We start from the raw sequence: 14,775 nt of genomic DNA, 5'->3' as shown, positions 1-14,775 counted from the left end.
TTCAGTCGAAATATGGTTATGTTTTGTATTATCTATAATATGTGGTGATGAATAGAAACTTGTAACAGCCCGATCAATACTATCCAAGATGCGGCTGTTTTACTTTCGCCTGGTATTGCCAACTTGATGCTAATATATAAATGCACCAAACCTCAATAAACCATTCACGACGAGGAGGATCTCGACTTTGCTGTGAACTGTGTCACACAACACGTGGTTTATTTAGTAAAGAGTACATACACTGACAGGGGTATTTATACTATGGTTTCCAGTTGTACAAGCAACACATGGAGTACTTTGTTCCTCAAACCATGCAAAAACATTTTACTTTGGTTTTCTTCAAGATAAATTAACCACATAGTCACGCCCTGTAGACAACGGATATATTACGCGGTTGTGCCGATAAACGGGGCATACAGTTAGACCTAAGACAACGGTAGATAATTTGCAAGCTATAGATATTAAACCTGCATACCCAGACACGATAAGGATATCTCTACAAAATGCAAAAGTATTATCTTCACAGTATGGTTGCAACTTCACTGTGTTTAAAAGTGATCTACAACAAAATAGAGTTGCACTCAATATTTTCAGGGCATACCCAAACAAGTTTCAGGATGTAATACTACGTCTCGGAGCTGCTTGTGCTCGCTTGAGTCTCTATACTCCTAAATGGAAAGACATATCCACATAATATACGGGCACTAAGATTAATTGTCGGACATTTGGTGATCTAGAAATGCATCTTAACAACATTTTATCTTTCGTTCGGCTTTATTTTGGGTGGATTGTTTGATTACGCAAGTATTTCTTATAATGATGTACGTGAGTACAGAAACTGAAGGTGATTTGCCTCTGCACTTGGCATCAGCTAAGCTCATGTTGAAATTATTTTTTGCTGCTGCACATCTAAAGAACGCGAGAAACGGCTTTAGTATATAAGATCAGTGCATAAAATGCATTAAAGCGAACAAAACAAGTTATTTAAGGGTAAGCATGTCATGATACATGTACCGGGAGTATTTAGCATCATATGGAGCGACATATTTATACAAACAACTTTCATGATATATGGACATGTTGAGAAGGGGATAATTGGTTAAACATATAGACCAAAACCTCTCCAGATTTTTTGTTTGGGTCTGCATATAAGCAGCAGGATGGAAGGACATTTTAGCGGGAGAGGATTAGTGCAGATGCTTAGGATAAGGCAAGTATACGGAGAAAGTTGACCGTATGTATTGATTCGTTGGATCAGAGCAATCATTCAACCAGTCTCCGACACATTGTGACTGGAACAATAACACCAACGTCAGCTAATGCTGATCAAGCGATATATATTGGTAGAACCAAATTTAAAAACTCACGGCCGGTCACAATTGAATGGGTGAATATTTAAAAAGTTTGAAACAAAGTTTATTTAGATAGAATTACATGTTTGCCAGGCCTCACAATGGGTGACATAAACATGTATTGGAATTATTCAAGAAAGAAAGAGTTTGTTCTAAGGAAGTTGGCATAAACCATGTAATTTGCTATGAATTGGGTCGAGTACTAATTCTATATTTAGTTGAATAGGGAAAATCACAATTAGACCACCAAATCGGTACAAAAGAATCAATTAAAAGTAGAAATGTCTACGCACCACATTAAAATCCAGATTATATGTTCAGTAATAGTTGTTTGCTGTCCTGTATGTCATTCACTGGCACACGGACACAAATATATATGACAACTTTTACAACCTTAAGTCTTGTAGAAGACCAAAACTGAAGAAATTTGATGTATCATTAGTGTTTGACAGATACATGTAGTTCAGCCCCGCAATTGTGGCGAGATAAGGTAGATAATTCAAGGTTTCAAGGGTGAAACAACAGCTTACATGTCGTTACCACAACAGAATGTTATGCAAGGTGTCATTGAGAACAAACTTCAGCTGATATCTCTGATTTGTTAATCTTTATGAATGGATAAAGTATTTCTCCTCTTGTTCACGCAACACACAAAAGATCATGCTACGCCAAATGAAATATGTAAAGGTGTCATAATCAATCGAACTGACAACAAATGACGAAGCTGACATTGTTATGAGAAGGAAAATTGTTGATGCTGTAGAAGCAGAACACACTGGCATTTCTGTTGCAGCTTATGAAACAGACGTGTTTGTTTTGTTGATACATTTATACGTTGTAATCAAGCTATCATTATTGTTCATCATTAAATCACCATTGAGGGAGAGAGCGGTTATAGACATTCGCAAATCTGCCTAAAGCATATAAATATTGCCACCTTCTTGTCTACTAACGCTTTCTCTGGATGCGACACTGTTGCTGATTATTTTTGCAACGGTTAGGGCGCAGTTTTTTTATTTTGAACACAGGCAACTCATTCATAATAATGGCAATACGACAGCTAATATGAAGGAAGTTGTGTAATCGATCAGATTTGTCTCAGCATGCTATGGAAAGCATATAACAGAGGACCACCCTTCCCGATATAAATACCGTGAGGGTGTTTAAGCAAAATCCATTGTTCAACAAGTATGTGCTCATGTAATCAAGAGCCCCTCCATGTACTATCTTTTGCGCTTGTCGAAAAGACATACTATGATGCAATAATGCGAAACCAAAACATGCCCGTGAATTTACTTTCTTTGTCGATGTGAATAGAAAGATAGAGGCTTATAGATTAATGTGGTATGTACTTGTTGGTATGATAGAAAACACATATAAACTGAACTAAATCACTCCAAGCAAAACAATTCACATCATGAGCTTAAAGGATCATTAAAGGTGACGATCCGTAATTATTACCGATTTAAAAATATTGTTTGCATATTTTATTTATAAAGGTTTTCCAAAAACAATATATATATGCTATTGGACATTACCTTAAAAAAATGTGCAATACAACTTGTTTTGAGCTCAAAATACAGTGTCCTCCAAGTCAATTGTGTTTACAAACAATTTTAAGATGGTAAAAATAGCACCGCACTTGAATTCGGGATGTCCCATTTTGTACACGGGTATTATCAGCACATTTATCTGTTGTTTGTTGTTTAATGAAAGTTTTCCAGTCATTGTTTATTTATATACTAAATTATTTTCTTGTTCAATTAGGGCATTTAACATAGACAAATGAAACATTGTGCAAGTTTAAACATATGTTTGTATGCAGAAATTTGCAAATGTAACCGATTTTACCAACGGCTATTATGTGATAAACTGCTCCGGTTCATTTGAACACCAGTAATGTAGAGTACATATGTAGTAAAGTTGTAAACATTTCCTCAAACTATGAAACGGGGTTATCTTTCATAATTCTTGACAACGTTGCACCTAAGCTGTGTTATTATCATTTATTATGCAAGATTAACTGAAATCCGTTAAAAAAAATAGACCAGTTTATATGCATAATAATTTGATTTGTTACCTTTTTATGAGCCTCTAACTCGTACACATGCTTCTTTACACCAAGATGTTTTTTAAACGTGCCCTGGTCATGACCTTCGTTTACTGAGGTTACATAATAATTCAAAATGTGATCTATGATATTATCATACATATGACACAATTGCTGTAACTGACCTGAAATATAATAGAACTTATCTCAAATCGTCATGATTAGGTCGATATGCTCATGCTTTACTATAATCTGCATATGTATTGTTAAAATCATTTGATCGGAGACTTAATAAACCTTTAATTGCTATTCAGTTGTACAATTTGTACATATTTATTATTCGTATGCAAAATGTGGATATGATCTGGTATTAGGAGCATTTTTTAAGCAGCCATCTTGATTCAGACAGCCATTTTGAACGCATTGTTCATCATTTAGTTTACTATGACACACGTTTGCACTTCTTTATCCATTGTCGATGTGCATAGCAAAATCACAATTACATTAAAATACATAACATAATACATTTCTATATGTTTAACCAAAAAAACGCTGAACCAGGTGGTCATCTTGGACGCCATCTTGAATTTTTGCAAATCCACAAGTTTACTTTATACTAAATAGGGCTGTACTCTTTAAAAAATCATTATATTTTACTCGAAGACATGTTTTACACTTTCATTTAATCTGTCGGACAAATTAATAGGGTAAGAATATGTGTTCATAACTAAATCCCCGAAATATAATTAAGATGGTGACTATAGTAAAATAATGCACACAAAAAGTTAACATTCCACTTAAAAACGACCGGAAAAAGAAGGTGCAAAAAAGTCGATTTTGATTTGTGTTAAGTTCTTTCTGGGTCCGAACATGACATATTTATTTTTATTGCTTAGATCGATTCAGCGTAGAATGCGCTTTAAGAAAATTATGGTTATGGGGGTCATTATGTGCAAAACACTGTCGCGTTTAATTAAAATACATAGGGACAATATTTAGTATATTATAACCTAAGGAGTCCAGCGTGACATCATTGGTTTCTTCATCAAAACATGTTCCCTTACACAAATACTTACACATTTTCTATTAAACTCAATGCCTGGTCTAGTAAACCATGCCCAATTATATAAAACTAAATAACTCAATTTCAAGAAAAGGTGTTAATTGATAAATTTTGTCAAATTGACAGTTGTCATAGATTTGCTTGTGAACAAAATAATTATGCAAAATAAAGATGTTCATGTATTATGATAAATATTTCAAGATTGGAAATACCATCTCTTGTGTACATTTAAACGATACGTTACGTCCTTCAGCAAGATGTTCGTTTTTTATGGAATATTTGTATACAAGTGGCGTTGAGGACTAAATAGTTCATTAACAAATTGTTTGAATATTGCTGGCAGTTTCTAATTACGTTAACTACACGAAGTATTATTTTTTACTTTAGGCTATTTGCAAAGAAGCGACAGTTACGAAAATCGACAAGACATGTGTCCATGACATGAATGGTCTCTTAACCCACCTTTCTTGTCAAAACAATCAAATAAAAAGAGTAAATTTATATGCCTCTCCGTTCGGTTGAACCAGGATGCATTATAACTATTTTAACGATGGCCTCTTATCGTGTGTGTGTGTGTGTATATATATATATATATATATATATATATATATATATATATATATATATATATATATATATATATATATATATATGAATATTATTTCCCATAACATTATGTGGTTTTTACTATCAGCGACGAGAAAAAGTAAACATGAAAGAATCAAATAGTTTTGGTTATGTTATCTATTTAAAGAGGCCTTTTCACAGATTTGAGCTTGTATTAAAGTTTGTCATTAAATGCTTTATAATGATTAATGTAAATAAAAGACCTAAAAAACTGTAAAAAAACAATAATACAATTAAAGATAGAAAACAAGATTTGTGTTTGTCAGAAACACTATGTCCCCTACTGCGCCGCTTTGAAGCTATATATTTGACCTTTGACCTTGAAGGTTGACCTTGACCTTTCACCAATCAAAATGTGCAACTCTATGAGATAAACATGCATGCCAAATATGAAGTTTCTATCTCTGAAAAGTGATGGCAAAATGTTAAAGTTGGAGCAAACAAACAAACAAACCAACCAACCAACCCACAGACCGGGTGAAAACAATATGTCCCCCACTATAATTGTTGGGGACATAAAAAGTAACACTCAACTGGGCTCGACCCACTGACCACTGGAGTAAAAGTCAACCGCTTAGACCACTAAGCGCTCGTACAATGAGTGATGAATTGTATACTTCATATTAGCAACTTTCGTAGTATTACAAAATATAACGACAATAACAGAACTCTCAAAATAATTCAATCGTTTCGCGTTGCAACGCGTTATAATTTTCAGTTTTTTAATCGTCAAAAGATGCATGCGATGGATTTTTAAGAGCATAGTAAATGTTCAGTATTACTGTTTTCTCCAAAATATCGTAACTACAACGAAAATTTGCGAATCGGAAACTTTTTTTGTTAATTTTGTCAATTTACCGAAACGTGAAATGGCGCCTTTAAAAACATATGTAGCATTTTACTGGATATTTTCGAAATGTCATAACAAGTAAATACTGATTTTTTAATAACACAAACAAAACGAAAGTGAAGAAGAGTTTAGCTGTTTACACTAACATGTTGTTAAATTAAATATCACGAGACTTATGCTAAACTTATTATCAAAAATCCAATACAAGTAACCTTTATCGTATTCATCAATTATTTTAACGTTTATATTTAATCACTACTTAAAGTGACATGACAAAGAGTGTGATACTGCAACTAAGGTAATGTCGGTTTAAGAATCTTAATCATATTGTTGACCGAACGGATCTTCCCTGTTTTGGACTTATCTTCCTTCACTATCACGATAGATGAACGTCATTTCCAAATGTAGCGACCTTCGAAGCCACTATCAGCAACGGCCAGTGTTATATAAACGAATGGCATTAGTAATACACAAATTGATAGATCTCAACGTAGTAAAAGATAAAACAGAAGCAAATGATTACCAATTCAATTGTTCAAACACTAGTGTTTGTTACTGCTATATTAATTTCCTCCACTGAAGCTGATTATGCATGCTTCTGCAACTACAATGTGGAAGCCTCGGTGTATTCGATTCCAGACTCGACGAGTTCGGTGTTGGGGTACATGTATGAATTTGACTGTAAGTCAGTGGCAGTCACACACGGAGCGCACAAAGGATTTTACCCGATACAATTTCAAGGACAGGTATTCCACTTATAACATAAATTATAGTGTGTTGATGTTTAAAGGGATCTTTTCACGGTTTGGTAAATTGACAAAATTGAAAAAAGTTGTTTCAGATTCGCAAAGTTTCGTTATAGTTGTGATATTTGTGAGGAAATAGTAATATTGAACATTTACCATAGTCTAATATAGACATTATATGCATCTTTTGACGATTTAAAAACCTAAAAATTATAAAGCGTTGCAACGCGAAACGATTGAATAATTTGGAGAGTTCTGTTGTTGTCGTTTAAATTTACGAAACTACGAAGATTGCTTATATAACGTATAAAATACGTGATACATTAAAACTCGGCAGAATAGCCGAGAGGGTTAATGCGTTTTTACTCCAGGACTCCGGGGATCATTGGTTCGAGCCCCGGTGCGAGCTACATTTTTTTCCTTTTTTAATTTTATTCTTGATTTTTCACTGAAGCTTTTAAGATCCAAAGGTTACATTTATCAAAATAAAGCATTTAACGACTAACTTCAAAATATGCAAAATTCTGTGAAAAGGCCCCTTTAAAGAAACAAATGAAGACTAAACAGTGTTTTTTTATCTTTAAAATGCTACTCATCGTTAGAGTAACTTAAATCAACATTTTTATATTATATTATGTATCAAGTATGCAATAACTTGTGTATGACGTAATATAAAATGAAGTCAGTAATATGTTTAAATGCTCATGTTAAAAGCTTACTTAATGTTGCTTTAAGCTGGCATACATTGCGGCTGACACAACAGTTCGAAATCAAACATGCCCAGGGTCACCACAACTAACTGATATTAGTAAGTAAAGAAGCGTTGAACACGCATCTGCGTGTATATATATATATAACAACCAGCGATTCTGTCCGAATACAAATAAGAATCATAAAGTCTGCATATTCATAACATAAAGTATTCTAAGTTTATATTGTTCGTCTTGTTCATCAAGTGTATATTTCTAAAATAAGTACGTTCATCGTGTGCTCGACACGATTCAATAAAAAACTAAATCTCGAGGGTAATCGTGATTTTAAGGTTTATGTTCGGTAAGCCTATCACACATATATGTTTTTGATAACGTAACTATATCGATTATGTTCTTATACGTGTTCAAGGTGTTTTTGAGCGTTTTTGTGCTTTGTCTGCACGGCTGAATCTTCCTAACATTCATCTAACCCTATAGTTACCACAACGTCACAAAAACCCCATGGTCATTCCACAACCACAACGGGCACTTCCAGCTCAATCACCACCACTGGGTAAGTTTCCTTAGAGCAGAAGTAATTGCAAAACTGATAGTGACATCTGCATGTCAAAAGATATACAAATCTTAATCAGATGATGGGGATTCAAAGAATGTTTAATGATAAAACTGAGTTACATTAGTTGAAATGTGTGTTAGATACACGCCCTCAAGTGTGTGTTTTAACAAATCTTATCACTTAAAGACAAACTTCCGCAACAACCTCTGCAGCAGACCAAACAACCTCCCAAGCAACGTCAATAGCCACGACCAAAGCAATTTCTTCAACAACCACCCAACCAGTGACTTCAACATCCAACCATCCAACGACAACAACCACCACTCAACCAACGACAACAACTACCACTCAACCAACGACAACAACTACCTCTCAAACAACGACAACAACCACCACCCAACCATCAACAACTACCAGCCAATCCACGATCACAACAATAACCACTCCAACAGTGACGTGGCCGGGACTCACATTAACATCGACCGAGTACACAACATCTCCAAATCTGTATTGGTCCATGGCTGGTAAGTCTTATTAGTCTGATTATGTCTCATTTTCAATTAACCTATTCCTCCGTTTAGTGTTTTGACGGTAACAAGAATTTAGATCCCGCTAATGTTTCTGAAGGTTGATTGTGTTAGCCAATTACGTACTTCCTGGGAGTGCAAGACGTTTTATTTTCGAGAAAATCTGACATTTTTAATTGACGCAATCAAAACAAATGTTGTTGTTTTTCTATATATCACTTAGGCATTTATTTTGTGTCAATAAGTTAAATTTGATATTTGATTGGCCTTTCATAAATATAATATAAAATCAGGCTCGAAGAGAAAGAAAAACGATCAGAAAAACAAAAAAGCCACGCTAGGATTTACCCAACACATTGTAGAATGGACAGTTAATGACTAACGGACAGAATGCGGTATCATGCTAATGGTTACGGATAGTACCCCAATGCATGCTTTCAAAACATAAACATGAACATGGCTTAGCAAAATATGCATATAATAATGTTTATGCTGTGTTACATTTTCTTTAAATGAACACGTCTCTGATGTAAAAGTTATAGAGCAGTATATCGTAATGGCTTTAAGTATTTTGACACTTGAAAAAAAATTGTGTCCGGAAAATGTTCAAACATTTCAGGTGTCCGAACATTAAGAGTAAAAATTGAATGTCCGAAAATTATAATTATTTTGAAAAAAAAGCAATAAATCAATGCACACTAGTAGTATTTCTTATTTGAAATAGAAACAAATTCACAGCTTTGCATACTCTTGCCTGAAATGATACAGAAAAAACAAGTAAAGATATTGAACATACTACTTCCTTTAATAGAAAGATTTCATTTAAAAATGCTGTTGGGTGAAGCAATTGTTTTCTACCGGTATGCATGGTTATTTATTTAATAACGCAAATGTTATGGTCAATTACCCTCATGAATGCGTTTTATGACCTTAATCCGTTTGTAAAACCGCATTATCAAAGTGTCACAAGATAAGCGAATACAATGCCGATATCTGGTAAAATAGCGCTGTAAAATATTCATACGCGCATGTCCGAAAATTAAGAGTCACGAAAAATAATTATTTTGGCCATAAAGGTAGTGTCCGAAAACTAAGAGTGTCCGCAAACTTAGAGTAATTACGGAAATTCACTATTCATATGTTTTATGTTTCTAAGATATTATCCCATTAAAGTTGTTACAGAGAACATACTACTACTAAGCCCAAGCATAAAACAGTGAATATGCAATGGCCTGAACATGTTGCTAGTATTTCGTAGGCTTTTTGGAATGTTATTTAATTTCTATATTACCCGATGTCCAAATAATATAAGCTATATATGTCAATGTCAATTACATAAGACAAAAATGATGACAAGACTAATAACAAATATAAATATTCACGCATTACATGCATTAATTACGCATCTGTGCATGTTACTTAAGAGTTGATCTATTGTTTTCACGGTGTATATGCATATCGGTGGCCTCTCTGTCACAATGCTGCCTCTCTGTTCGTTCTCGGCTGCCTCTCTGTTATATACAAGAAATTGGTTGATCGACATTCACAAAACAGGCAAGAAAATATAAAATTAAAACCCGTAAACACATTTGTGAATACAAAGAGGAGCAGCCGAGAATGAACAGAGAGGCAGCATTTGACAGAAAGGCCACCGATATGCATCTACACCTTGTGTTTATTGTGTTCTGATAACTATCGGTAAAGGTCAAACAATATAAAAGTCAATGGCCACGTTTTGTCTAAACTACACCTAGGTTACATATAACACATGTCATATCTTTAGAACCGTGTCTCCAATAGCTACCACTGTGTTAAAATTGGACCTTTATGAAATAATAAGCATCACATCAATAATTGCTGTTTGGGGTAGTTACGTACGCCCTGCAGGACGCTACTCTAAGCCTTAATTAAAAAATCTCATCGATGTAATTGTTTAATAATTCAATTGTTTTTACTATAACAAATGATCTCTAAATATTTACTGTTATCTGAGGAGTATTTAATAAATTTAATTTTCAATCTATCAATTGTATTAAACAAACTAAAAAAAACGTTTCGAATTGGCATCAGTAAATAAAAAAGCATGCTTACATTCGCATACAACATAATGGTATCAAAATGCTTTCAAAAGTGTCATTATGACGTATTTTGCAGCAAATGTCTCCGGCACTCCACTTCAGTATCTTGGCATCGGGTACAATTTGTTGACTGGAAATCCACTTGTTGCACGTGACCCGGGTCTGTTACTAAACAAACGAATACTTCAGGTAATTGTGATTAATGTTGTCTGCTATTTATTAGTCACACACAACATTTACTAGGCAACCACTTCAATCAATAATCACCAATTGTGTCATTAGCACAATACGTCAAATACATTTTTTACGCAATTTCATAGTTGACGGGATCTTCGTCAGACGTGAGGGAAGCAAGCGTGTTGTTAGCTTCGACTTGCCCGAATGTTACAACTAAAACACTTGTTCATGGTTCTCAATCGCTACAAAAGGAAATGATGACATTGGTGCAGCCATCTAGTACACACCCAAACTCACTGACCGCTCACGCCTTCGTTTATAACATCGGTAAGATAACATTTTTCTGTACATGTGCTACCTGAAATCACAAAACATATATTATACATCTAAGTTTCTGCATTATTCGGTCTAAATTTATGAAGTCCACCCATCATCATCCATCCATCTATCCATCCATCCATCTATTCCGCGACAATATCCGAAAATTAACGAGCGAACTAGGGATTGACTTCGGGCAGCTGACGAGAACTACGTGGTGCTTTTCGAAGCTGCCCGAAGGCAAACTCGAGTTCGCTCGTACATGGTCGGATATCGTCGTGGGAAATTCACACGGAATATAATGTTTACACACAAAATAAAAACGACCATATTGTATCTCGTAAAATCTATTTTACCATACCTCGTCTAGCGTTGGAATGTTGGCAATTGCTATTAAAACGCTGACTGTTTATTGGTTAACTGAATTTTACGCAATATTTTACGGCTTGTTCGTTGCTTTTGAGTATTTATTTGACTTCAATTCATGCACAATCCTCACTTTGAATTTGTGATCTAGAATTTAAATCACAACGAGGACACTTGGAGAACAACAACAACGTTTATCAAGATTCCCTGACAACGTGCACCATGGGAAGTACGCATTACCGTGGGAACAGCACAGCTCCGTTCGGAAATTTCTCAGTTTCGCGCGAGTTTGCAATAGCCGTTTGTAAATTGTCATCTGCAAACACTTCGGCGATTAACGAATTTCTTGATGAATGGGGAACGGTAAGTAATTGCAACTTTGATAAAATAACAGCTTGCTTGTAGTAAGTGTAAATCGTAAGCCGTAAATAATCACATAGTACTAGAATGAGGTACATAGAACTATATTACTGTAAGGCTCAAGATGATAGTTTATATAATTTTTGTAATATAAATTTTGCAGAAAGTAAATTACATTGGTATTAATGTCCTTAATAAACAGAGAAAATCAAAATCAACAAAAAAAAAACAACAAACTATTTTAAAATATGGCCGTCCTTAAATTATTTTAATACTGTTTTAGGGTTAACAACTAATACATGTTCTTGTTGTTGGTATTCCACAAGTGTTACTGATTTGAATTGTTCGTATAAATCTGGTCATATATTGTATGAAAACTCATGTCTTATAATGTCTATGAAACATTTTTTAAATAAAACATTGATCATCATTTGAATACGTTTCAATTTCTTAAATGGACATAACATTTTTTTTGTATTTTAGAGTGTTGTTTTATCTGTTGGTATTGGAACCAAAACACTATATAGAACAACAGAGTCTATCCAGCAGCTATTTCAGACTATTCAGGCAACGGTGAGTTGAACTATTAAAAACACACATGGTTCGTTTTATACAAGAACTTTTGTAAACATTAACGATTGACGTTTTCAATTCTGGAACCCATTGCATATGGCATCGCATAATAAAATCGAGCTCTTATGGAACGCATCTTTGTTGATATCCATGCCAATCATAATCAACTTTTTCTTTTTCACAAGAATAGATATATCACGGATTCAATTTTAAAACTTTCATGGTCGTCCATTCTCATATTTTTAGCTATGAAAAAATACTCTAAGTGAAACTGTTATAATGATCTTTAAATATTAATTTGAAAACGTGCATTGTGACGCGTATCTATTATATTAAAGGTCTTTTTCATGACCCAAATAAAGGAACAACTTCACATAAATTGATGACGCAAGTAATCTTGCACTAAATAATGATTTACAATAATGCCACTATATCTTAAGGACCCTGCCCTCCTGGTCCACAGCGGCCCGTTCAACGGGTACCAATCCTCCATGTCGATCAATGAACAAATGTACTCCACCAGCTCTGTCGCACAGCAGTCATCGACTCAGAATATTGTCATGACAGCTGGTGGTACCTCTCCAGTACCAGTGGGCTTGACGATTGTTCCGATTTCTGATATCATACGCGCAGAATATTTTGCATCGGTATTTCATATTTCTTTAGCCCACTTGAGCACGATGTGCTCATTACGAACACATATTTTGTGGTGAGTGGTTTTCCGGCGTAAGTCGTGGTGTGCCCTATGCATCAAGCCGAAATTAATTGCTTTTTTCAGAAAACGTCGTAGACTGGACCCTAGGGTGACTGTTGATCAAATCGTTTCGTTCCGCTTAATGTAAAAATCGCCAACGTTAAGTATAATTATGTATTAAAAAAAATAAATAAAACATTGCAATGCCGTCTTATACATCTGAAAGGATCAGATGTTTGATATGAATCTTGTACCATCGTTAAGTAGTCAGCTGCAAAAAGTGTTACAGTTACCCAGTAGTCCAAAAGTCCGTTTAGGCACAATAAATCTTAGACGCATATACACTTGTATAGCAAATGAACTTTGAAATTCGCCAATAACAAGAACCAGAGGGAAAATATATGGTTATTAGCATCGGTCATCTCCACAAAACGTGTATAAATAATGTATTTAAGGGCAACAACTGACCACATATATAGATAGATATATATATATAGAGATACTATTCGTTTCAACTAAACGTATGATAGTTTGCTCTATTTAAGCGGAACATGATTTAACTGGTGGTTTTTTAATCAGCTTTGTAGTTGTTATAACTGATGATATGAGATTACAATTGGGAAAATAGACAAATATGGAAGTTTTTTTTGTTATTGTTAAGTTACTTGTCATCCTATTAAATATATAAATTATTTGTAAATTGTTATACTACACGTTTTAATAATACATCGCCCTTGTCATGGTCTTTTAACATCCCTCATTAGTTAGTTATTAATTAACTAGTGTATTCGTGCTTAAGGTGTACGACATCTTGGTAGCGGACTCTTCCTGCCCCGATTCCATTCTAGCCGGAGAACTGGATACGATCTCTTCAAACGTCAAGGCCGCCCTTGCCAACTATAACGTCTACAAACAATACGGGACTAATATTAATCAAGTTCTCACAGGTTTGCGTAACCTTTTCATTGAGTACAGTAAATAACCAATACATTATTTATGTGTTGCCTTTTTATACACAATTTAAGTATACTGTATACATAACGTCTTTCTCTCGTGACTGAATGCAGTATAGAGACTGTCACATTTAGAACCCGATGCCGCTTGTCATACTTTTTTCGTTTGATCACAGTCTCCAAATTCCGGTAACCTGGCCACGTGGTACATATGGCGTCATGAAAACCACACTAGGATGTCCAGGGTCACAAGTCACGTGGTTGCAGGGATCGCGTTTCCAGGACACCGAGGACATTAGCTCAAAAAATTCGTTCACTCCTGATATTACTCGTTTCCTTGCTGGTCTGTATCCTGGTTATTTATTTGAATACCTCTCCTGGGCTCTTTATATTTGTCAACTGCCATACATTTTAATAACTTCAATAAATTCAACGATCGTTTATGACATAGTTTAGGTAAAAAAAAATGATTTTGCACATTTTGTATATATTTTTAACAATTTTCAATATCAGCATCCTAAACTATATAACGTGTAATAATTTGTATTAAACTATTGATATGTTTACTCAGTATTTGAAATCAAATAATTTGTTTAACCTTATTTGCAAATTAAGCTGCTTCATATTGTCTTTGTCACACTTTTAACATGAAAAAAATGGAACAGAAGATACTAAAACGCAAGATTTAGTGACGTGAATGTTTAATTTCAACGAATGGCGCATCAAGTTCTACAAATATTTAATTGATTTTCTAAAATAATAAAAAGTACAC

General features: G+C 34.4%; 1 protein-coding gene across 2 annotated transcripts in view; it reads left to right on the top strand.

Annotated features, from left to right (window-relative positions):
- Positions 1 to 6,369: 6,369 nt before the first annotated feature.
- LOC127872214 (mucin-3A-like) overlaps positions 6,370 to 14,775 on the top strand; it is a 10,653-nt gene continuing 2,247 nt past the window's right edge. Inside the window, exons 1-11 of one of the 2 annotated variants that reach the window (XM_052415546.1) lie at positions 6,373 to 6,688; positions 7,424 to 7,496; positions 7,879 to 7,954; positions 8,144 to 8,481; positions 10,639 to 10,751; positions 10,883 to 11,066; positions 11,575 to 11,786; positions 12,267 to 12,356; positions 12,797 to 13,003; positions 13,850 to 13,997; positions 14,173 to 14,346. In XM_052415546.1, coding sequence (XP_052271506.1) covers positions 6,458 to 6,688; positions 7,424 to 7,496; positions 7,879 to 7,954; positions 8,144 to 8,481; positions 10,639 to 10,751; positions 10,883 to 11,066; positions 11,575 to 11,786; positions 12,267 to 12,356; positions 12,797 to 13,003; positions 13,850 to 13,997; positions 14,173 to 14,346 — 1,846 coding nt within the window. In that variant the 5' untranslated portion in view covers positions 6,373 to 6,457. Of the gene's footprint in view, positions 6,689 to 7,423; positions 7,497 to 7,878; positions 7,955 to 8,143; positions 8,482 to 10,638; positions 10,752 to 10,882; positions 11,067 to 11,574; positions 11,787 to 12,266; positions 12,357 to 12,796; positions 13,004 to 13,849; positions 13,998 to 14,172; positions 14,347 to 14,775 lie in introns of both variants that reach the window. The other variant, XM_052415553.1, reaches the window with a different exon arrangement.

The sequence above is a fragment of the Dreissena polymorpha genome, chromosome 1, assembly GCF_020536995.1.
Source record: "Dreissena polymorpha isolate Duluth1 chromosome 1, UMN_Dpol_1.0, whole genome shotgun sequence".
In the NCBI taxonomy this organism is placed as follows: Eukaryota; Metazoa; Mollusca; class Bivalvia; order Myida; family Dreissenidae; genus Dreissena; species Dreissena polymorpha.
The sequence above is the reverse complement of the archived record's forward strand: the minus strand, read 5'-3'. Positions and strand labels throughout refer to the sequence as shown.